At 38.4% G+C, this 25,996-nt stretch overlaps 1 protein-coding gene across 1 annotated transcript in view; it reads right to left on the bottom strand.

Moving 5' to 3' along the window:
* PKD2 (polycystin 2, transient receptor potential cation channel) overlaps positions 1 to 25,996 on the bottom strand; it is an 80,062-nt gene that overhangs the window by 29,677 nt on the left and 24,389 nt on the right. Inside the window, exons 5-10 of the mRNA XM_079769964.1 lie at positions 24,408 to 24,632; positions 21,476 to 21,704; positions 16,428 to 16,595; positions 14,033 to 14,214; positions 12,797 to 12,917; positions 9,556 to 9,654 (exon numbers count right to left, since the gene is read on the bottom strand). Coding sequence (XP_079626090.1) covers positions 9,556 to 9,654; positions 12,797 to 12,917; positions 14,033 to 14,214; positions 16,428 to 16,595; positions 21,476 to 21,704; positions 24,408 to 24,632 — 1,024 coding nt within the window. The remainder of the gene's footprint in view (positions 1 to 9,555; positions 9,655 to 12,796; positions 12,918 to 14,032; positions 14,215 to 16,427; positions 16,596 to 21,475; positions 21,705 to 24,407; positions 24,633 to 25,996) is intronic.

Here is a 25,996-nt window from a genome sequence, read left to right on the forward strand (position 1 = left end):
ATTATAAAAAACAAAACAAAAATAAATCAGGACATTGGAAGTACAACTGTCCTGCAGGTAAGAAAAAAAATGAAAGAAAAAGAATGGCAAAACCTTACTTAATGACAACCAAAATGTTATATCCTTAAAACTCGGCTTGGTAACTGTCAAGTTGGAAGTTCCAATGGCCAGACAGAGGCAGGGGCTAAACTACGGCTAGGGTCCCACCCAAGTGCTGCCAGCCCCCAAAGAAATTATGTTCTAAACTTATAATGGCTATTATGAGGAATGTGAAAGAAATTGGAATAAATAAAGCAGATATTGATGGGGTCAAAACCAAGGTTTTAATAAGCACTACCAAATGAATAATGGGTCAGATTGAACCCTTGTTGTTCCCTCCAATTCAAAGGGCCCCAAACAAGTCTGCTCTATTTACCACAGTGTGGAGAAATGTAAAAGACTGTAAAGAAATGATTACAGTAAGAAACCTGACCAGCAATCACTAGGGATGACAATCAGATTTGTTAAATTAAGATTGGTAACAGGACCAGGGTCTCTTAGCTCTGACCCCCTGCTGGAGGGAGACCCAAAGCCTTTTTACTCAAGAGTGGGTAAAATGGTCAGGAGACAGAAAAGAGAAGTTTCCAGGACTCCTGTGAATTCATGAACTAGGGCACCAAAACCTACTGGTGAAGCCCTGACTCGGGCTATAATTACATCATAAGAATATGAAAATGTAAGAATTGATAAGATTGTTGAAACTGGAATTTTAAAATAAGCTTTATGTTTAAAAAAAGTTAGGTCAACTTTAATTGATTGCATCTCCTTTATCTGAGTGCACGATGGAAGCAGACACTGTCTCACCGGGGAGCTGGGACATGAAGCTGTCAGTTCTTTCGTTTGGCTATCAGAGAAAAAGACTCCAGAAGTTAGTAACCTTTGTGCCCTCTTGGGTCCACAGAATTGTTTAGTACTGCCACATATATTTACTCTTTGTCCCTGCTGAACCCTAACAAGATATCTGAAAGGACTTACTAAATTTTTGATCAGAAATTTAGTCAAATTAGCCTGACTGCATGGCTCCGTGGTTGAGCATTGACCTATGAACCAAGAGGTCACGGTTTGATTCCTGGTCAGGACACATGCCTGCAGGCTCAACACCCCATTGGGGGTGTGTGCAGGAGGCAGCCAATCAATGATTCTCTCCCATTATTGATGTTTCTATCTCTATCTCCCTTACTCTCTGAAATTAGTAAAAATATATTTAAAAAAAAAAGAAATTTAGTCAAATTAGAAACCAATGTCAGAGCCTAATAAGAATTTTAAAAAAATTATTTTGAGCCCTTTCCTAAAGTAAAATAAAACTGTACATCCAGAGGGAAAGAAGCAAATTAGGGGTTATGTAATTAGATAGGTAGGCCAACTTAAGTTACAGACGAATTTTTGAGAGCAATTGTTCTTATCTTACAAATTTTTGTGAAACCAGAAATGCAGCTCTAGAAGAAGTTCAAAGCCCAGTTATCTTTATCGTCCACAATTCCTGAGGCTGAAGAGAGAAAAGGAAGACTAGAGTGCTTTTGAAAGCACAAACTGCTTCTATGGCTCCAAGGCTCCCTTGCGAAAACATACGAATATTAAGTGCTTTCTCCACAAAAATTAGTAAGAAAAAGCTTTAGCTTTCTACATGGGTAACCTTAATTTACTAGTATTCTGCCAGAAAGAGAGTATGGACCCACCTGTTCTTTTACATGATCTTATCTGTCCTATGGCAGTAGTTTTACAATGAAGACTAGGAGTTTCTTGTCCATGCCTGTTTGTATGTTCATGTGTGTTGTGTGGCCTTTTCTCCCTCTGGATGATACTGTTAGTGTGTGTGTGTGTGTAATATTTGACTAAATTTCTGATCAAATATTTATTAAGTCTATATATATATATATATATATATATATATAGACTTAATAAATATTTGAGTCTATATATATATATATATATATATATATAGACTTAATAAATATATATAAACTTAATAAATGTTTTTATATATATATAAAACTTTTAAATTGGCTTAAACAAGCACTTACATGAGAATTCTAAAAAAAAATCAATATTTCTCTCTCATCAATATTTCTATCTCTCTATCCCTCTGCCTTCCTCTATCAGTAAAAATCAATAAAACATATTTAGAAAAATAAACATTAATTAGTGAACATGCCTTTATCAAATTTTTGCTCTTATTATAGAGGAACTAAAGATAATTGGGTTTATTGTTTTGTGCCACATTGAAATATTTTGTGCTGAAAGAGAGAGAGAAATTAATGTGCTAAAAAATATCAGTCTAAAAAAAATACTGGTATGGCAGTTTGCAATTGCTTCCTAGTTTTAACTAGAAATTAAAGTTTTTAAAAGTTAAGAATTCTAATATATGCAATGAAACAAAAAAATTAAAAATAGGGAAAACAAACTATACACAAGAAAAATTGATATGTACTGGCTTTAAAAAATAGTATGAGATATGGAGATATATTTTTGAAGGAAAGAAAATTAATTTTGCCTTAAAGTGAGGCCACTGTTTCAGAATGAAAGAGAGGAAAAAGAGAACAAAAATTATAATGTAAAAAGAAATCTTGAGAAATATTTCTTATGTGGTCAAGCTGAACAAGACTGAAATAAATCTAATCAAGAAAGTAAACTTAAATAGCAAAAGTAAGCTGATGCAAAATTAGATTTTCTCTCTCTGCTAAAAATGATTATTGGTTTGCTACTGATGCTGTGAAAAACTTTTATGCCTAGCAAGCAAAGATTCTGTTGTTTTATCAAATAATTTTCTGTTTTATGCTGTCTTAATCAGGTCCTCGATTATTTAAGAAAACTGTATATCCTTAATAATGAGAACTAAGTTTTGCTAAGAATCATGGAAACTTCTATATTTGTCTTTGAAATCTTGTATTGTCATTTTTGGTTAAATGGGTAATTAATTATTGTTTCATAATGACTTTATGATCCTATTTAGTCAAATATCCAAACTTTTTGATACACTTTGCCAAACTTCCCAAAATTTAAATTATAAATAGATTTTCAGCCTGGGAATCCAGAAGGGAATGCCTCAAAATATTTGTTCTCGCTCCTTACAAAGAGCTATAATTAGGCTTATTTTGGTGTGTTGAAATTACATGGGAAGCATTGCCAAATAGGAAATAATATTAAGCATTCTTTATGTTGTATTTGTACGTGTAATAAGTGTTCCAGAAATGATGTGAGATTCCTGGAAATCTATGATGTCCTGTCATAAAATATCTGTCATCAAAATTGAGGGACACATGAAAATGACTGAACTTGATTACTGTCAGACTGTGGCACATGGGGATGAAATCCATGCTGTTTCTGCAAACATGACCCCTCATTGCCAGACCTTTGTCATCCTGATGACATAACATGGAAATAGTCTACCCTGAGCCAGAAACATTGCGATGGGTAAACAATGGCTATAAACTTCTCTGAATTATGACGGACCCTATGGACCCTATCACCCTTGATTATCAGGCAAGGTTGAGAGAACTCATGAAAAAGCTGGTGTCAGCCAGAACAAGTTTAATTGCATAGGACTGAATAAACTGATGAAAATGGTTACACTTTTTATGACTTTTTTGTTTGAAATTTTGTTTTTAAACTTTTTGTTTTCCAGATGAAAGGACACTTATTTCTCTTAAACCACCTATGATTAACAATTGGTAAATTGTACTTTTGTAAGCAATATTGAACACATACATTTCTCCTTACCTGATCCCTCCAGAACTTGGAAACTCTTGATAAGTATTTTTATTTTCAGAACAATATGGTTATTTGCATAAATTCAATAAGAACCTGTTCTCTTTATAATAAGACACAAATGGAAACTGGTTTTCTTACCAAGGCTTTGACTGGGATGTCTTATTTAAGAGAGACATGCATATGACCAGACAGCTTTAAAGAATTAAGATTGAAAAAAAAAAAAAAAGAATAAAGATTGACTTATGGAAGCCAATGAAAACACTTGGAAATATTGACCTGGTACTTTGCTTACATGGTTTCCAGCAGCATTTCTATGTGAGTAAAGAATGTCACTTCTCAGCAGGTGTAGGAACCTCAGGATATTTTGGGGACCTTGAGAAGAGAGAAACTCACCCAAAACTGTAGGTATTGCAGGCAACACCTGATGGCAAGTGCTTCCCTTGTTGTTGTTTTTTTGGCCTTGAGAGGTCTTTTTAAGTTCAATCTGAAGATTCTTTATGAAAAACTAGAAGCCTGTTGCACGAAGTTTCGTGCAATAGACTTTCCTTCACCTGGCTTCCAGCACCAGTTTTCCTCTGGCCACCCGCCGATCCGGGTGGCTTGATTATTTGAAGGCTGGGGGCGGGACTCGGGGTGGCCGATTGCGCTGGGCTGGTGGGAGGGCTCCGATCAGCGGGTGGCCAGAGGAAAACTGGTGCTGGCAGAAAACTGGTGCTGGCAGCCACGCAATCGGCCACCCCAAGTTCCGCCACTGGCGCCTTCCGCCTGCCCCATGGGTCCTCCCGCAGCGCTGGCCGTTGGGACCGGTGGGAGAAATGGGAGGCGGGGACTCGTGAGTCCCCGCCCCCCGCTCCTCTCGCCAGCCCAATTGGCCACCCCAAGTCCCACCCCCATCCTTCGACCGGCCCAATCGTGGGCGTAGTGGAGTGATGGTTATTTGCATACTTCCCTTTTATTAGGTAGGATTCCAGCAAAGCAGATTTAAAAGAGTCTATGAAGGTAATGATTATTCTTGTTGGGCTTATACAAATAATCAAGCCACATTTGTTGAAAGTAGACTAATTTTTCAAATAAATTAATCTTAATTTGGCTATCTTTGGTAAAAATGAGAGTGACAAGAAATTATGTTGCAATAGAAACTATAATATACCTTTATGGATATTAAATTCTAGTACTGCTCAATGACTTTTTGAAAATTGAATTGAATTTACTGGGGTGACAATGGTTAAAATGATATAGGTTTCAGGTGTACAATTCTATAATACATCATCTGTATATTGTATTGTGTGCTCACCACCCCACTGCTCACTGACTTCTGAGTTTTTAAATTTTTTCTACCCAAACTGGATTGGATCTGGAATTTTTCTAGTTTTCTTTTTGGAGGACTGGCTACAAAATGTTACCAGTTTTCTTAAATATTTGGCTGCAATCCTCAAAACTATCATTTTCATTTTCTCACCCTTTAACTTGTAATTATTGAGAATTAAAACTGCCCTTTTCTAACACCATTCAGGCTAAAGTGGGACAATTTGATGTAAACTTCAGAGATATCACCACAGCAGCTCATGCATGGACAATCTCCATGCCTATTGTAAAAAGATTGCCAGAGACATTCAAACTGCAGACCAGGAGAATCTATCAGATTATAACTGCCTGTCTTCACTCCATCTGAGGATGATTGGAGACAGACATCTAGAAATATTCTTGGCTGCCTGCCTACAGAGCTCAGAAACTGGGATTATAGTCTGCTTATATCATGAACATTTGTTGGTGTGTGTTTTTTTGTTTGTTTGTCTCCATAGAGATGTCTCTGATTGCTTGTGCCATGGGCTTAACTTTGGGAGCCCACTTGCATCACCACCTCCGGAAATGAGACCGGACTGTTTACCTGTACTGAACTTTTCTCAAGACTGAGACTGGATTAATGAGACACAGAACAATCTACCAACCCAACTTCTGGAGTGTGAACTATCCAGGGAAGTTTCAGAGAAGAAAACTGTGAGGGTTCAGAATGAGTCACCCCAACATGTCCCTCAGTGGTATGCAGATTGTTTTGAGCAAAGGAAACTTTAACCACAGGCACAAGAGAAACGTCTACTCCTCCCTTAATTACCTAGAAGAACTTGAATTAGGGATCTTGCCCATAATTAGCAATTATTAGAGATAACTAATAATTATTAGAGATAGCTTTTAACCAATCTATAGGGCAGCACAAACTTCTATTTACTAAACATCTGCTCTTCCTGCAATGACCCTTTGAGGCTCTCAAGGCACTTCAGACAGACATGAGCAGAGCAAGGACAATGGGCCAGGTACAGAAAGTCACCAGAGTGGAAAGCCCCACGTGCCTGGCAAAGGACAATTGTAGGGTGGGACCTCGCCCCCAGGGTGACCTTTCCTCCCCTAGCATATGACTGGTCATGCATTTTGTTTGGACCCCCTGACTTTTCCTCCCCAGAGATAACATCTAGGCTTCAGTTGTATTTCAGCTCCAAGCTCAGAATAGCAGCAAAACCAGACAAGCGACCGACCCCGTGGCTGACCTCAGAACCAGCTGTACTGACTAATGACCCCTGTCCTGACACTGACTAATCAAGATTGAAAGGACATACCTGGAAAGCTGCTGAATAGTCTATTAAGATCTTCCCCTGGGACCTCCCCTAAAATCTCCACCCTTATGACTGAGGACCCAGAGGCTCTTCCTCCTGAGAGCAGGCCTGCACCTTTCACTTCCCCTCCCTTACCCCGGGCTCTTCACCCTTACCTTCTCCATTCCCAAGCTCCAAGGGCCCTTTCTTTACCTCTATAACTTGTTTTCTAAGCCCGTTTCTTCTATGAATTACTTCTTCTATCTCTTTGATTTTATAAATAAATAGAGTCTTGTAGTTTGAGTCTTGGTTCTGAATTCTTCCCTAGCCAGAACTGAAGTACTGAGGTTGCTGAACTCAGATCCAGTCTGACCCCACAGATCTTACACCTGGTGCCATTCCCGCTGCCTACAACATACCTCTTTGGGTTCAGCTCAGAATGTCCTGTGCACCCATGTTACTGTTAGAGTCACTGAAGAAGGAATGCATGAGGCCAAAGTGGTAGGGGATTATACATTTACTAGAGGCCCGGTGCACAAAGTTTGTGCACGGGAAGGGTCCCTAGGCCTGGCAGGTGATCAGGGCCAATTGGGGCCTTATGGCTGCTGGCTGGGTCCTCCCTTTGTTCCGCGCCACCCCCTGGTGGTCAGTGCACGTCATAGCGAGTGATCGAACTCCTGAGGGGACACTTTGCATATTAGCCTTATATATATATATATATATATATATATATAGATAGATAGATAGATAGATAGATAGATTAGGTCATCTGGAGACCAGATGGGCTGAGACCCAAAATGGCACCAGCAGCAGGGACTGGACAGTCAGAGGTTTTAAAGGCAGGCTTTTTAGGTGGGAATTTTCTGGGCAGTCCGGATCCTGGGCAAATCCGGAGGGGAAAGACAATGGACTTAGCAAATGGGATATGGTCTAAGCAAAAAGGAATGTCAGTTATGAAGTGGTCTAAAGGTCAGTTCCCAGGGGAAGGGGGATCGATTCAATTATTTGATCAGACCTAAGTTACCTTTCTATCTCTGAACATCTCCTGCATGTGGGGTCTCTGACTCTCTCATGTATGTGGGGTTGCCGTACATATGTATATATTAAATTTGGTTATTTTCTCTTGTTATCTGCTCTTGTCTATTTGATTATTAGACTAGCCAGAAGAACCTTGAGGGTAGAGGAAAATTTGTTCCTCTACCACAGTGTTTATTATAAGAATGAAAAGTATTATTATTATTGCTGTTTTTATTATTATTGCTGTTGTTACTGTAGTGATTTTCAATAGTGAAGGGATCCCAGTTTGTCTAATGGTTTGTGAGCCTTGAGGCTAAGATGATATCCTATGATGCTGGTCCCAATACACTCACGGATTAAATTTGCACTGAGATCAAGCCCATGATTTAATATGAAACCTGAAATGTGTGATGTTCTATTCTGAGCTCAAGAATGTGGTTAATGGATAAACTTTCTGAGGCAAACTCAGAAATGACTGGATCCATTATCTCCATGGCAGGGAAAGTAGTGCAGCTCTTTTTCTTTGTGGGGATGGGGAGAGGGAGTGTATTCAGCGTATTTTGAACACTGCTGGCCTTCTTCTTGTATAACTGAAGGCATGAAGTGGGCATCTTTTCTATGATAATCCTTTCTTAATATGGGTCAGTTACCAATATTTTATCCTTGGCACTTTTAATGTTGTAAAATATTGGCAAGAGTTCCTTTAATGGGAAGTTTGTGTGTTTTTTTTTTTTTTTTTGCCAGTGCCACTTCCTCTGAGACATTTTCATCCTTTATGTCGCAATCACTTTCCTCATTTACGTTGATAAATTTGCCTTCGCTAGGTTCTTTCCCCTGCATCTCTCAAATGGTAGCAGTGAGAATCCCACGGCCAGCTACTTGTTTCTTCTATAAACCATTACACTTGTTTTGATTTTCATGTCCAGTGTTATCATTCTTCCTCTCTCTGCTATACTTTCATCTTTGCTGGCTCATTCTCTCTTTCAGTTTTTCTCTTTTTGTAAAAGGTCACACGATTTATCACTGGGAGATAAGGAAGCAACACAACTACATGTTTTGTGAGTGAGCTGAATAGCAGATCCTCAGTGACCGAATCGAGACTTTGCAAAAAGTGAGATATTTGGTCACTGACCAGGCTGCACATCTGTTATTTACGCAACGATCTGTAGTGAAGTTTGCACTTTATACCATTACTCACAATTATTATACTGTGATAACTGCAAGTGAAGTTTGTACTTTATGCTCTTAGTCAATACGCTGTGATAAATGAAAACTGAACTGTGTTAAGAGGTTGGCATTATTTAACTAAAGTAATTGATGTTTATGCATATCAGAACAAACGTGCAAAATGAGGACTGCTTGTATACACCCCAGAGATTTGCTGAAATACCATCACCTGTTATGCAAAATTCAGGATAATGAAAATCTTAGGTCCCATCCGTTGGACTCTATTTTAAAAAGGGGAAGTTCTCTGTTACAACATGATTCACAGACAACATAGTCCTATGGCTTGAACCAACAGAAAGGGAGCCACTGTTCTGAGCAAAATGAAGTTAGGTAACAAGCTGTGAACTTTGGATGTAGTTATTTGTTGTTGCTTTAAACCAAGTAAAGAAGTCATATTGAGAAGAACAAAGCTGCCCAACTTTCCTGTCCTGCCTTCTATTTAACGACCAAACACTTCCTGAGAGGGTGGATAACTGAAAGTTCTCATGCCCTTAGGCTGTGGCCTCACGCCAAGGATCTTCCCCTTGGACTGTTTCACAACTTCTTTGGAAGGTCAAGGATAAAGGGAGAAGGAACTACAAAGTACTTGCCTTCCAAAACTTTTTCTTTTTTAAAACTGTAATCCAGATCTAGAAAGTGGAAATGTCTTTATAATCTTCCAGTTTATTCTGAGTTCTGAATCTGGAAGTGAGAGCCAACTAGAGGAGGTATCAAAATAAAGGGGACGAAATCAAGCAGCTCCCCTCGGAGTCAAAAGAGTTCATTGAGAACTTAACTCCAGGGCATTAAAGTATTCCCAAGCTAGCAGTGTATCCATCTCTACCTCCAAAAACACTTGAATTGTTCCTATAATACAGCTATCTACTCTTTACTTTAAACAATGACAATTAATTAATATTGACTTGGAAATATGGCTGAAACAATGATTATTTTCTGTAGAAAACAAAACAATTCTGAGAATTAGGGCTTATCATACCTTTCTGATAAGATCTGAGAGTTCCATTTCAGCTTTCTGTTGAGCCAAATCAGATTTCACTTCAGAGTAAGTGTCATTGATGATGGCCAAGAACATATTCTGTTTGTAAATCAAAGGAAAGTTGAGGTTAAAATAGCTACCTAAATGTATTTTGTAAATAATCCAATCTTTGATACATGCCATTTTGTTCACCATTTTTAGAAAACAATTTGATGTCTTAAGAAGTCACAAATTAATAGTTTTGCTACCATATTGTTTGGGAAAATTATTTCTTCAATGAAGTCATGCCAAAGGAAAATGTGACATTTTCTTACTTACAAAACCATACATTGTGATGTATTTTGCAAAAAGAGACAAGAATGAAATACAACAAAATATTAATGTATTTAACTATGAATGGAGGAATTATTTTATTATTTTCCTTATCTATATTCTCTACATTTTTTTTCATTTGACCTAAATTATTTGGTGTGAAGAACTCTAAAACAGCTCTTCAAATTTCAACAGTCCACACAGACAAGTGGAATTCTATGCTTATGCCAAATATTGCTATATAATATCATTTGAGATTTACAGGACATAGAAGAGTTAAAAAGATCTCTGCAAATAGGAATATGGTAAGTGTAGTAAGAAGATAGTCAAGAAAAGCTTAATGGACAAGACAGACTTTGGAGTAAAGCAAACTTGGGTTTTGGTCTTGGCACTGCCAAGACTGTTTAAATTTTCTAATCTTCATTTTAAAATGTATTTATATTAATAAAATGGGAGAAATAATAGAATCTCCTCTACATATTTGTTGTAAGGATTAATGAGATAATCTATGTAAAGTATCCAGAGACAGGGCCTAATGTATGGTGCTACATAATTTATAGTTATTATTATTCAGTAATAGTCCATTTTCCTGACTTTTCCCTTCCCCAGTATAATGGTTTGCTTATATTTTCAACACCTGTTTCCAACAGATTTTCTGGAAGCACTGCACCCAGTTGATGAGGTCCTTCCTTTGTTTTTCCTTTTTAGCACGTAACTGTGATTTGTAACTATAGAATTGTGTATTTGAGTATGTTTGTTTTCCCTACAAGTTTATGGGGTCTTCATGATGGCAGGGTTGGGCTCTATTTTCCTAACCACTGCATGCTCAGTACCCAGCACATTGCCTGGAATACAGTGGCTCAGTAAATATTTATTGTACGATTGATGAATGAACAAATGAGAGCTCTATTATTCGAATGGATTTTAATGGGCTACTAAATTGCTATGAATTAAGGAGGAATATTGTTTAAGATTCTGCAGCAGAAATGAGAATAGGATATAGAATACACATAAGTTCCTAGCTTAATGCTCAATTCCAAAGGCAGGCAGTTGTAGTAGGAATAACATCTCCCACCTCTCCTTTTCAATCCAGGCATCTGTTTTATTTTTGTTTCTAAATGGCTGTTACCTAATGCCTGCAAATGTATTAGCTGAAGTGGATTAAAGTGTGCATCCTATGAAGAGATTTAAAAAATTGGAAAGTGGCTGAGAAAGGCTCTTGGAGGTGTGGGAGAGGAAGTTCACCCTCCTCTCCATCCTGTCTCACAAGGTTCACTCAATGTTAGAGTCTTTCCCTGTTGATGATGGAGCTTTTGCTTCCTTGCCTCAGCTGGGCCACCTCACACCAATGTGGCTTCTTGTTAATAAGGGCAATAAATCAACACCTGGCCATCATCTCAGAAAGGTGGCCAACACTGCACTTAGCTTGTCATTTCCGTAAAAAAGAAAAAAAAAAAAGAAAAGGTTTGTATTGACAGTAGCCTCCCCTCTTTCTGGGGGCTTGGGGCAGGGTAGGGAGAGCAATTCCTTTTTGTGTAGTAGTACAAAAAATTATTTTAGTATAAAGAAAAAAATTAAGAGTTTCTTTTCATGTTCTAGCTATCGATCTGATAAAGTGACTGAATAATTTAGAAGGTGCTGTCTACTGGAGGACAACATTCAAACAAGTTCACATTGGGGCATTTCTACTTGCCACAATCATGTCCCTCACTTGGCTGACCAACATATGAAGAAAACTTAGGTGAGTTTTCTCAATTCAGAACTCTCAATTCCTGGTTTGTATTTTCTGAGTAAACATTCAGAGATTCAGATGTTCCAGAATTCAAAGTACTAGCAATGTTAGAGAGTAAGAAAGGCTTACTTTTTCCTCTAATTTTTTTACTCTTTAATATATAATAAGGAGAAACTTAGGAGGCTCAGTTAAAAAGTAATCGCAAGACATGCATACAGCAAGATACAAATGAACTTGCATGATATTCCTGACTCTTCAGTTTTATTAAAATACATCTAATTCTCACTCAGTAAATACTATATAGTTAACCACTAAGGACCTGGACCAGCTCTGGAGATATTACACTAAATTACTGAATTTTATACAAAGAATCTTTATAAAATCCACTGAAAACAAAAACGGTTTCATTTTCTTAAGATGATGGTTGATGTAAGGAATCCTTAAATGTTAGTGTTTAAATGAAAAAATACCCACTGCTTAGGTTAAACTAACTTAATATTTTCTTAGTAGAATAGACAAATAAATGTATAAATGTTAAGATGAAGAACAAAACGTCTTTAAAAAAATCCTAATTAGCTTAAGACCAAATGGTAAGAATGTTAATTTGTACCAAATCAAGAGAATAAACAAATATTTTTTAATATATTTTTTAAGCAGTTTCCATACATTGTTAGATTTAGTCTCTAGGTATGCTAAGTATGAGTAAGCGAAAGTAAAATATCTTATCTTGACAAGCAATAATTCACTCAAATATTACTCTTGACATAATGGATCTAGCTTGCTTAGTCAGTTCCTCTTTTTTAAACAGAAGAGAAAGAAATGCAAAGTCATGTTAGCAAATGACCACGAAAAGCTGATGTTTGTGTTAACAAAGCATGTGAGTAAGTATAGTCTACTTTTTAGGTAAAGCACTATTTTAAGTAACTTTATAAATTTGCACTTGATCTATATTTTTCCTTGAATAGACATTATTATCTATCTATAGTTAGATAAATGAAAGTCCATGGAAAAGGTATTTGGTGAAGACTTAAAACTGTAAAGCAAAGACAAATAAAATAAAATATGATTTATAATACCCACATTTTTCTACTTCCTGGGATTTTTTTTAAAAAAAGATAGGGAATAGAGTGTAGAGAAAAGAAAAGATGGTGATTTATGAAATTTAAATCACCTCACTCTAAATAAAAGCATACATACCAAAAGAATGAAGAACATAAAGAATACAAATGTAGTGAAATAAAGTGGTCCCAAAATTCGATTAGCTTCCTCAATCTCTGCGAAGTTGATATCACCCAAAATGATACGGAATTGAGTGAAGCTATAAACACAAAACAAAACAAAACAAACACCACAAAACAAAAACAAAGAATGTACAGCATTGAGGCAACATTTCTTAAAAGACGATTTCAGGCATTTTTTTCAGAGTAGATAATTGTCAAATAACAGAAAACTGTCAATTCCTTTGGAATATTCTTGCTACTTATATGAGCAATTGAAGCCTTCTGGAATAAAAGTAATTCTTTCATGCTAAATATTATTTCAATTTGGTTAATAAAAAATAATAATTATTATTATTGGATAACTTATAAAGCAATGGGCTATATGAATTTAATACATAATTTATGTAAAACATGGTAACCCTAAACCTTTACAATGGCCATCTGGGTCTGAATTTAAAATCTCTTTAAAAAAAAAAAAGATTTTTGAAGGAGAGCCGAAATTGTATGTCTCAAAGATCCCACATTCTGATAAACACTCGAAGTGGGGTCTAGAGTGGCCGTGTGTTACCAAAACTGGGTCTTAATTAGTAAATTCATTTTCATTCCTGACTTTTATAAAACAGCAACATTAATGAGGGACCCCCATGTGCAAAGCCTTATTAACTTCAATTATCATGATCATCTCTTTTCCTGACTCCTTTCTAAATGGAATGGAAATCTGATACTGGCTACTTTTCTTGTTTTTAATATCATATTTGAGAACTTTGGAAAAAGACAGAAAATTCTTGTACTGAGTTTCTCCTAGAATATTAGAAATACTATTTTTTTCTTAAAAAAAAAACTTGATGTTTAAAACATATGGCAACAATATTGACTAGGAATAAAAATATAGGCAAATGGTCTCTTAAAAGCTACCATTTGCATGTGGTGCTAAGAAGACCTTGATCTCGGAACAGTGTTAATTTACTAAAGCTAATCTTACTAAAATGTCTCACTATTATATGAGCTGTTACCTCAAGCATTAGCATTTCAGAATGTATGGTCATCTTTGCATTGGTGGGTCAATGCTTCTGGGAAAGAGATTTAATTCTAATTTTAAACAACTACTTTTAAACTCTGGGTTAAATAGCAACCATGAAGATTTATCCTTTATCCCTGAGAAGGCAGTGACATCCCTGGTTAAACTTTTCTTCTTAATTTCATATATACTTACATACACTCTTGGAAAGTACTGAAGTCATCAACCTGAGTGCCAAAGACAAGGTATGCCAACTGAGCATAGGCTAAGAAAATAATGAAGAACATAATTGCGAAACCAAAGAGATCTTTGGCACACCGAGACATGGTTGTGGAGAGCTGACTCATGGTCCTGTTGAAGTTGATGAATTTGAAGAGCTGCAAAAGACAGGAAGGGTATGAACAGATGAATGGGCATGTACAGCCAACAGAACATTATTCAGCCTCACAAATGAATGAAATGTTGATACATGTTGCAACATGAATGAACCCTGAAAATATTATTCGAAGTAAAAGAAAAGTAACTTGCTTTTTTTTCAAATCTAGCAAATTCTATTTTCTCATTCAAAAAGTATTTGGTTGCCCACCATGCGCCAGGCACTATTCTTGGAGCTGGGAATACACCAGTGAACAGAACAAAGCTCCTGCCCTCACTTTAGTTACACTTACCTGGTGGTTAAAATACAGTAAATTGTAATTAAAATGACTAGTGGTAATTTTCTCTCAAGGAAGTTTCAAATAAAAGAGAGAAAAACCTCCCACAAATAAAAACTAGTAAAAAAAGAAAGAGAGAGAGAGAGAGAGAGAGAGAGAGAGAGAGAGAGAGAGAGAGAGAAAGACAGCAAGACCTCCAGGAAATACTTACTTCAATTATTAACTGTCATTTATTGTTCATCAGACTATGTACCAGGCATTGTGGGGGAGGGCTTAAGTAGACCGCCTCAAATCTTAACAGTGACCAAAACATTGGTAGTCTATCTCAGGAGTCAGCTGGGGCTTGGAGTCAGGATTTGAACCTAGCTCTGTCTGACTGCAAAGCCATACAAAGCATTTCTGTAGACAAGGCAGTGAGGATGGCTGCCCGGGTTGAGCAGTTCACAGCCCAGAGGGCATGGCCACCTGCACAGCTCTAGCTAGAAGCCTTGGTGGAAGAACACTGGGGAGATACAAAGAAGCTGAGTCATGACCCTGCCTGAAAGAATGTAATGGTTCTTAAAAGTTTTGGGGGCAAGATATTTACAACTGAAGCACTCAATAAGCCACCCAGAATTTTACTTGAAGACCTCTTATAAACTGTTTCTGGCCACATAAAAATGTTTTTCAGGGTGTTGTAAACACATTATTTAATACAATCCCTATTAGTATCTCTATGAGATATTATTACTACTTTTTAATGATAAAGGTTTGGTATGTTGGTGAGAGCTTCTCCTGAAGTGAATAAAGAACTGAATAAAGAACACGAGAGATACAGGATGAGGTCTATGCACTCGGATAAAGCTCAGGCATTCCAGGTGTGGATACCAATTCAGCAAAATAAATAACTGTTGGTAGGTGCATTTTAAAATGGTGCTGCTCAATAGAACTTACTGTGATGATGAAAATGTTCTCTATTTCCACTGTCCAATGCAGTAGCTACTAGCCACATATAGACTTCGTGCTCTTCAAAATGTGGCTCGCCCTGACTGGTTTGGCTCAGTGGATAGAGCATCGGCTTATGGACTAAAGGGTCCCGGGTTCGATTCAGGTGAGGGCACATGCTCGGGTTGCGAGCTCGATCCCCAATGGGGGGTGTGCAGGAGGCAGCCTATCAGTGATTCTCTTTCATCATTGATGTTTCTCTCTCCCCCTCTCCCTTCCTCTCTGAAATCAATAAAAATATATTTTTTAAAATGTGGCTAGAGTGACCAAGGAACTGAATGTTTACCTGTATGTGATTTTAATTAATTTAAATTTAAATTGACACTGGTGACAGGCTGGCAGCTGCCCTGCAATGACGGAAATTTCCTGCATCTCCAGAACTAAGGCTTACTGTATATGATGAAATGCCCTAACCTTTCACATACATGGAAATGTACATTATGTCTTGGGAAAAGAAGGAAATGAGTGATTAAGGAACTGCTCAGAAGAAGTGCTTGTTCCAACCTCAATTCTAGGTAAAGCTTCCCTATGGCCTCTACCTGGAAAAGAGGCAATCATTCTAAAGAGCATTTCCAATCAGTATGTCTGCCTCCTCTCTCCATTCCTCTTAGTTTCTTTTCCTTCATCTGGTCATATCCATATCCGGGTGACCTATTCCTGTTAAAGTAGCCTGGGGCTCTGAGCCCAGCTGCCATACTGAAAAGGCCTCTATTGCTTCTGTTAAAACTTACAGGGACAGGTCTTGCAAGAGCTCAGGTAGCAGGGAGCATCATTCACAGCAAGAGGAATGATCAAATGAGTCCCACTAGTTTACTTTAAAATACGGAGCAGCTTTGGCTGCCTATTTGAATTTGGCCACAAAAGCAAATTTCTCCAACATTTTGTGTGATTCGTGTTAATAAAAAGAAGGGAAAATATTATTAAAAATCCAGAACATGAAATTTATACATTACCTTAATCCAGACAAAAAATACTATGACCGCAGCTATATTGTTGAACTGTATTTGCCAGTATGCCAGATGTTCGAAGTTGGGGAAAGTATTTTGATCTTCCAGGAACTGTAACAGCACCTCCACGCTCGATGTTCTGTGTATGTTAATTCCTATAGCCATCACTGATAGCTGCAAAACAAAAGACTTCTCTATTATTACAGTGTTTTAGAAATAGATAACTTATCCTAAAGTGACTAGTTTATTTCTCTCTGCCAATGTGTTAATTCTAGGGACCAACATTTTTCTTACCCACTTGCGCTCACAAACGTCACTCACATAACAGGAAAGTGTTGAGCACTGCCGTAAACCAAGTAAAGCAGTATATTGCTTCTTGCACCCCTCTAGTTAGGAACAGAAATCCAATGAACAAACAGAAGTTAAATGCACTAACTCTGTCCTCAAGGAACGCATACTCTAGTTCAAGACCAAATAAATACACAAAAACCTACTCAGGAATTGGCATCACACAACATAAGGTGAAGGGTGACAGACATATTAAGGAAAGAATGAGCTTGGCCTTATAAGCGGGAGGGAATGATGTCAGAGAGGGCTCAAGAAAGTTTGCAGTGGGAATACATGGGCCAAGGGTTTTCCTCCTGCTTGTTTCTGTCCCTTAACATATGACCAACAACTTTTCACACATGCTTTGGTACTGGGCTATAAAACCATATCTGAGGGGACACTGGACCCTATACTTGCATCCATCACCATTGGAGTAGCATGTACCTGTGGGAAGTGCTAGTATGTAACCATAACCCCTTGCCCTCATGTGAAGTCTGAGTCCAGGGCAGGTGGGTTATGACAGGTGGTGTGACCCTTGCTGCCCATTCTCCCTTTCTTCTCATGGATGATGGTCATTGACCACTTCATTAGTTCTTCTCTTTTTCAAAAAAATAGGTTTTTATTGATTTCAGAGAGAGGAAGGGAGAGGGCGAGAGGGATAAAAACATCAATGATGAGAATCATTGATCGGTTGCCTCCCGCACCCCCTCTCCTTCCCCAATGGGGATCGAGCCCACGACCCGGGCATGTGCCCTGACCGGGAATCGAACCGTGACCTCCAAGTTCATGGGTTGATGCTCAACCACTGAGCAACACTGGCTGGGCCATTAGCCCTTCTTGAGAGGCCATCCAGATCATGGTCCCAGGGGATTATCATATCAAAAATCTGCCTGGCTGCCAATAAGATTGGAAAAGCCAACCTCACCACCTTCCTTTTCCTCTGTATGAAAGAATTCTAGAGCCAATCTTGTATTTCTGTACTGTAGGAATATTTTCTTTGAGCTCTCTGGATATACTGAGAATGCTTTTCTCCTGGGACTTAGCTGAGAGGGATGAAAAATAAGTTGGGGGAAGTGCTGACTGACTGAATCCAACAACACCCCTTTACCCAACACCCTCAGAACAGTGTGTTCTTCATCCAGTGTTTCACTCTGCACAGGACAAATGTTTATACAAATATGGAACATGTAGTCATTTATATAATATCAATATCATATCAACACACTAAATTTCCTTGAGACTTTTCCTTCAAAATAGAGAATGAAAGAAAGAGATTTTGTGAACATTTGGGTTGTTATGTCTTTCCTGAGTTTTCTTTGGAATTCTCATCCTTGTTTACAAAAGAACATTCTCTCTTTACCATAATATAAGTTTCACGAGGGCAGGGGTTCCGGTTATCTTATTCATTCCTATGTCCCTAACACCTAGAACAGTACCAGGCGCATAGTAGGTATTCAGAAAATATCTGGTGAATAAATTATTTTCACCATGTGAAACCTACCACTAAACAAAATTATTTGAATTTAGACTTCTTAATAATTTTCCTTTTTTTTTTTTTTTTTAGTAATTCTGTTAGTTTTGAAAGACTATTGCTTAGGCGAAGTAAGCGTGTAGACTTACAAGTGTTAGGAAAACACACACACACACAAATAGAGGAAATAATTTCAAAATGATTCTAAAATGTTATATTTTTATTAGGGTATCATTTCTTTTCAAGTTTCAGTTGGACTTTTTCAAGTCAGGTGGGCAAGCAAATTTGGGCCAGATCAAACAAAAAAGCATTGGCTCCTTTCATAGGGTTCAAGGTCTAATGGAACACAGGGCGTGTGTGTGTCGGGGGGGAAGAACAGAAAGTCTGCCCTTATTTCCACTGGGTCAGGAAAGGTTTGAAGAAGAAGTGAGATTCCACTAGCCCTACCTTGTTTTTTTTTTTTAAAGCACACTGTTTGAAGTGTCATCTTGGCAGTACTTAGAGTTAAGAAAAATAAGAACAGCAGCACAGTGAAGCAAGTTTTCAAAGAAATACTGCTGAGCCAAAGAAACTATCCTTAATTTCCATGATATCATCAGCTGTTTTTTCCAGTGGTCTCCAAAGTGGGGATGAGACAATTCACTGGAGTTGGGAGGAAAACATTAAAACTTCAAGGCAGGTGACAAGAAACTGTTAGAATTCTATTTCTATTTATCCCCATCTTTAAATTCGATATTGTGTATTTTTTTACAAATGTACCCTTTATATCAACATACACACACACACACACACACACACACACGCACTTCATAGATAATTACAACACATTAGGATATGCTATCAAAGTTTTCAGTGACAGATGAACATAATCACAAAAGGCTGAATGCCACTGCCTACCCTTTTGTTGACATTGGAGAAATTTAGTAAAAAAGAAGACTGATATTAATTAGATAAAATTACATGTACCTTTTTACCATTATCAACAATGACGTAAATATTCATATAAACAAAATCAGTAGGTTTTGCATCTTTATAGTCCCAATCATTGTTTTCTAGAATAATTTTTAATGTACTATTATATGGATTATAGTCAGCCATCACACAGTCCAGAATATTTTGAAAAATCACTTCTAGTATCATCACCTTTCCAGCCTCCTTGAATACTGCAATTTTTCTGTAACTGTGTTCATTATTAATCCATTGAGACATTGGGGATCAAGAGTTTACCTATAGGAACTGTGTGAAAGGAGGGATGCACTTCTAACTGCATCAGGGTTCGGATAAGTTTCACACCATGTTCTGTAGGCGTTTTTATTTTCAGCAAAAGCTCTTTCTGAAGTACACATGTGCGTGGCTTATGAGGCAGTGGCAGAGCAGTGAAGATGGTTATTGTGAGAATTAAATGAACTTCTGTATATGAAAAGCACTTGGAACTGTGCTTAGCACAGATAGCTTCTCAAGTGTTAACAATTATTACTATTGCTTCTGTCAATATTGTTATTGCAATGCAATTTGTCTATGTAGTTCTTTTTGTCTTAAGTATTCTTTTATTCACACATGAATATCATTTTTACATTCAATAACATAATAAATTAACATATTAATAACATTCAAGAACATATTTTCTGTATTTCTAATTCTACTAATGATTCGATAATGACTTGATGCAAAGGCTTCCCAAACTGATTTCTGATTTCGGGGGAAGAGTACTGATAAGAAAGTAGAATACTAGAAGAGAGAATGTTTAAGAGGGTGATGCATCACTTACTGAGATTTCAGAGGGCATTTCTGCTGGCCAACTTTTAAGCATGTGACAGTTAAGCATGCCATTATATGCTTAACTATATAACAGTGCTTAGCAATAGATTAAGTGTTATTGATGAAGGGAGAAAAACTTGCAAAAATACATTTCTACTCTGATGCTTCTGGAAGGAAGTGGCTAAGATGCTGCTGAAGGGAAACCACCTTGACAAAGTGTTAGAAATGATAATAGCCTGGCCGGTGTTTCCCAGTGGTTGACCTGGTACGGTTGACCATACCAGGAGGTCACGGTTCGAATCCCGGTCAAGGTACATGCTTGGGTTGCAGGCTCGATCCCCTGTAGGGGCATGCAGGAGGCAGCCGATCAATGATTCTCTCTCATCATTGATGTTTCTATCTCTCTCTCCTTCTCCCTTCCTCTCGGATAAATATAAAAAAAATAAAAAAAATAAATCTCCTTTTAATCAAAGCTATTGTCCTTCTCTTAAAGAGATTAGCTATATTATCTGATCCCATGTCAGCTTTATTTCCTTTCTCCTATCTCTAAACTCCTTTCTTTTCCCATCTCATTCTGCCTTCTTTAGTCTCTTTTCTCTTACATGTTCATGTAAGAATTATTGTTCTAGAAATGATAGCACCTCACCTTCATTAGAAAAAAGGAAATTGTCTGAGTTCACTGAGAAAATAAAGGAAATCTTGATTTGGGGCAAAGTGCAGGTTCATGTCAAACATTCTTGGGAATCATCTGCTCTGGAAGACCCTGAGCAGTCTCTGATCCTTGAAACAGTGATCGTGCTAAGGGAACAGCTGTGCATTTGTTTATTTGAAATTCCCTGAAGACTGTGGCAATGAGAGAAAAATGTGGATCCTTGATTTGCTGATATTCTCCTAAAATTTCTCTTTCTCTCCCTTCCTCTGAAATAAAAAAATATATATTTAAAAAAAGAAGTTATAATAGAGTCATGGGCAGGCAAGTCTTGACTCTGTCATAACTCTTATGATTTCTTACACCTCATACAGAAAACCTTGCTGGCCATATATTTTGCACACTGTAAGCTACTTGCAGAAAAATGTAAACTGTGGGGAGGTTTTCTCTGCGACCCACACTATGTCAGGCTGTTTCTTCTTGCATGTGTGCAGAAAAATGTGTATTAATTTTTACTAGTTGAAGAAAAATATCATTAGCAAAAAACAGAATCAACAACACAAAAGACTTTCCTTCCCCACATCTCATGGCATGGCAAAGGCAAATATGAATTATTGCTATTTTTGTTATTAGTGTGGCTGAGAGATTATTGCAAATGCCTCTTTACTCCCTGATTCAAAGGGGTTACTCATGCAAAATGAGGACATAATGAGTAACACTGGAGTTGATATAACAGGAGGTTTCAGATTCTCCTTCAGGAATATCAAGGTGCACAATGCTCAGGAGACAGACTCTCATTAACATGTTTTTATCATGGAGGTGGATATTTGGTGTTATTCTCGAACCTACCACAATGATCACAACATCCAGACAATTCCAGAAACTCCTGAAATAGTGTAGCTTGTGAATGCGAATCTCCAAGATCTCTTCCACCACATAGTAGAGGATAAAGAAACAAAAGATAATCTCACAGGCTGCCAGGAAGAAATCAAAAGTCGTGACATATCGGATCAGCTTTACAGGCTGAAATTGCCAAGATGGAATCACACCGCCTGTTGCTGGGAATTCAACCAATAACCTGCATTGTAATAAGAACAATTAAGACAGTAGCAATAACAACATACGAATGCGTCCGGGACAGTATGTCCATCTATTTTGTCCCTGCACTGGAAGGTAATCAAATTGCAATCACACGTCACCCCGAACTAGTGGCAAAATGTTTATTTATCAAAGCCAATGACTCCAGACTTGTAGAATTTTATGTAACAAAAAGTAAAGATTTCCCAAGGCCTCTCAGACTTAAAGAGATTATTCCTCCTCACTCTCCCTTTTACCTTTCTGATTTTTATACTTTGAAAATGCTGTATACATTTTTTTTTGTGATGTACAAGTTAAATAACAAACAAGCCTTTCTAGGCCTTTTATTAAATGCAAGTCATTCTATTAGACAATGAAGAACATAAGAAATATAAGTCATTCACTCAAAATATGTATGATCTGGCTGAGAATTGTATGTTTTGCACATATATAACGAGAGGGATGGAGTTTCCCATTCATTCATTTGGTAACACTAACTAGCATTAAATAATTTATCCTGGGGGGTACTTTTTGCTTCCCTTCCCAAAGCCTTACAGCAAGCAAGTCAAACTCAATGGCTAACATGGGCCAAATAAACAAGGTTTAAGTTTATGTGGGCCACAAAAAGAACAACAGCTTCAATTTTCATAGAAACGTAGGTTTATTTTGAAAAGTATAGTATAAAAGAAAAAAACAAGAGCCATGATAAAATTAATGTTTTCTTCCTGACACTTGGCATCTCTTCTCTGCTATAGCTTTCCTACTTCGGGGGAAATCTTGTTCCCAGTGATTACTTTCAAAACTGACCCAAGGTGAGTGTCAGTCATTCTGGATCTGACAGGAGACTTATTTCCTTTTATAATTGTAAGTAACGGCTCACACTGTTATATTGGCTGGGCTGCAAAAATATTCATTGTGGGCCGCATGCGGCCTGCGGGCCATGAGTTTGACATGCTTGCCTTACAGTAAACAGGTGCTCAGTAAATGTCTGACTCCTCCCACCCCTCATGTCTACTGAAGGCATTGATCTTTAGTGGTAGCATAATTAAACTGAGGATGTTTCTTGCCAAATTGCCATTTTGTAGGTGTCACACTGAGAAAATTAAATGACGCCCTTAATGGCATAGCCTCTCTATCAAACTAGAAATAGGATCGCTACCTCCTTAATTGTAAGACTTTTAAAGGACCTTTAGTCAGCATCAGGCATAACCATTTCTCCCATTACAGGATGGGTGACCACACGGAGAGCCTGAGCATATAGGACTCACACAGGGGCAATAACCAAGTACAGGCAGGGGCCACAGCACATTAGAACTGATCACAGTCTCCTGCTTTTTTCTTGACTATTTGAAACTCAAGAGAGCAATACTGAAATGAAGAGCCTCGTGACAGCCTCAGCACAAACTCACGAGGGCAGGAAGTAGCCTCTGTGCCAAGTCTCACCCCACATCTGTCACCCCCTTCCCAAAATGTAGACAACAGTGTAGAGAAATGAAGTAATATTCACTCCTAAAATACGGGAAGTGAAAGACATATGCAAGACTTTCTATAAATAGATAATTCCTTAAAAGTCAATCAGAACTGTCTGCCTATTTCTATCCTCTTCCCATCCTTGCTGGAATCATTACAACATTAAATAAAAATTGTGATTTTCATTCATTTCCCTGATATTACTTTCTGAAAAAGTTGTTAAATAACAAGGAATGGGAAAAATGCAACTGGCCATGTAAAGCAGAGTTGAGTTTAGCCTAAAAAATGGTAACAAAATAAGGATATTATAGAATTTATTCTTCTTATTTGGTGAGTAAATACACGTGCAAGTAATTTATGTTGGCGGCGTTTGGGTGTTGGCAACATGTCGTTCACCAGGATGATTAAAGTGGGTGAATCCCAAATCCCGTTGCCTATTCTGTTTTTCTTTTTTATAGTACATATTACCTTCTAATATATGCTTTAACTAATTAGTTTCTTTTGTTTATTGTTAATTGTCGATTACCTATCTTCGGGTTGAATGCAAGCTCTGCAAGGGCAGGCATCTTGATCGTCTTCATTGAAGGGTCCCAAAAGCCTAGAACAGTGCCTGGCACCATATTAAATGCTAAATAAATGTCCGCTGAATGAATGAATGAATGAACAGGAGGCCCCAGACAAGTGAGTGGGATCTTTGTCAGTGTCCTCACTGCCACCTAAGTGGTTATGATGGCAATGTCACAGGATCTATAGAAGAAACTTTATGTGCCTTTGGTGAGTCTCGAGCAGAAGTAGGTACCTGGGTATCCTATTGAGCCCAGAAATAGCTCCTACCATCGTGCTCATGTTCTCATAGCAGGGGCATCATCTGAGAATGGGAAACTCAGGGAAATGAGTCAAGATTTGACGGCTGGGGACCTTGGTCACGGAGCATCCAGCATTAATCAGCCTCACACGGGGTGAAAATATATGTTAATAAAACAATGCTGTTGGTATGAACTTGGACCAGACTTAAGATTATCCCCAATCAGTTATAGTTCAGGATCCTAACTCCTTTCTCTCCAATATCGTTATCCCAATAAGCCTTTAGTTTTCACCCCTCCCTCCCTATCAGCTCAGATACTTAACACTATCATTTTGCCAACTTCAGGCAACAGTTTTCTGACCCATCTCCAGATTAGGACGTACCTACAAATCCACGAAAATGGGAGGGCTGAGTGGCCTTGGTACATACCTGATCACACAGAACAGGTTAATGTTGGCGTTGTACACTGAAAAGTCAATAAAAGTTGCCCTGGTTCCTCGATCTAGCCAGACATTTTTCTTGAGACCAGCAATCTGAGTGGCCGTTTCCTCTCTTGTTCTGGACAAATCCAGGTAATAGCCCGCTCCACTGTAAGTGGCGATCATTCCCCAGTGGCTACTCCCATTCAAATCTTTTTCGCTCGTGTAGATCCAACTAATTAAAAAACAAAACGAAAACAAAACAAACATGTAAAACCAGTGGGAGACCTGTGGCAATGACGAAGGTGGCTGGTTCCTGGTAAGAGAGTTTGCAATAAAAAAATATACGTCTTACCGAGCTGAGTAAGGTGCTTGACATGGCGCTTCATACGTGTTCTCTTAATTCTCATGGAGTTATTACTCCCATTTTAGAGATGAGGGCCCTGGGGCTTAATGAGGTCAACTTAAGCCTCAAAGCTTTTGAGGGCAGAGTCAGGAACCTAGATCATGACTGTCTGTCTCCAGACCCTGAGCTATTAGCCCTTAGTTCCTATGGCTGCCTTCTCTGGGTACCTGTACTCTGGGACTAGATGACACAGGTGGGTGGGAAAGGCATCTTCCAGCTGGAGCCAGGCAGGGCTAGAGAAGTACAAGGCACTCAGCTAGCAGTTCAGTGTGGCTCCCATACGATGAGAACTCAAGTTCAGTGCCACTCACAGAAGTCAAGACTGTGAAGGGCAAGCATGGAGTCACCGGAAAGAAGGTTTCTAAGAGACTCAGAACAGGGTTACTCTGGTGGCAGCAGGAAAGACTGGTGTGGTGTGCAGTAAGAGCTCATGCGCAGCAAAGAGTTCATGTAGCAGGTCCAAGATGGCCTTTCCTTAGGAAGGCCAGCGTGCAGGGTTGGACTTGGTTGGCATCTGGAACTTGACCCATAAACAGATCCCTGCACTGATAACAAACTCTCCCTGACTGGCAGGAGTGGCTCACTGTGCCCGAGCTGTCTGTACATACAAGGTGGCTTAGGCTCACTGTGCCCGAGCTGTCTGTACATACAAGGTGGCTTAGGCTGAACACTTGCTTTCCTCCTGGGAGTCTGGGATTTTGGTATGTGCCAGGCAGAGGGTGCCTATGTGACCAGCACCCAGTTAACACCTCGGGTATCTAAGAGCTTCTCTGACAGATAACATTTCACACGTGTTGTTACACATGGTTACTGGAGGGATGAAAACCATCCAATGTGAGGCTACTGGGAGGAGACTTTTGGAAGCTTGCCCTTTGTTTCGTCTGAACTTTGCCCCATGTGCCTGCCTGCACCTTCTGCTGTTTTTGCTTTATGAGCCTTTCACTGCAATAAACCTTAGCCATGCATATGAGTATATGCTGAGTGCTGTGAATCCCTCCAGTGAATCACTGGACCTGGGGGTGGTCCTGGGGACCCTGCCCAGCTCAGTCAGCAGTCCCTGCAGTAACCAAGAGGTGATCAGGCCTGAACCAGAGCAGTGATGGTAGAAAGGAGAAGGAAAGACAGACAGTGTTTCCACTGCAGTGAATGTCAACAGAACCTGCCAACTGATTTGTGTTAGAGAGTGGGAATTT

The sequence above is a fragment of the Cnephaeus nilssonii genome (assembly GCF_951640355.1).
Source record: "Cnephaeus nilssonii genome assembly, chromosome: 1".
NCBI classification, from domain to species: Eukaryota; Metazoa; Chordata; class Mammalia; order Chiroptera; family Vespertilionidae; genus Cnephaeus; species Cnephaeus nilssonii.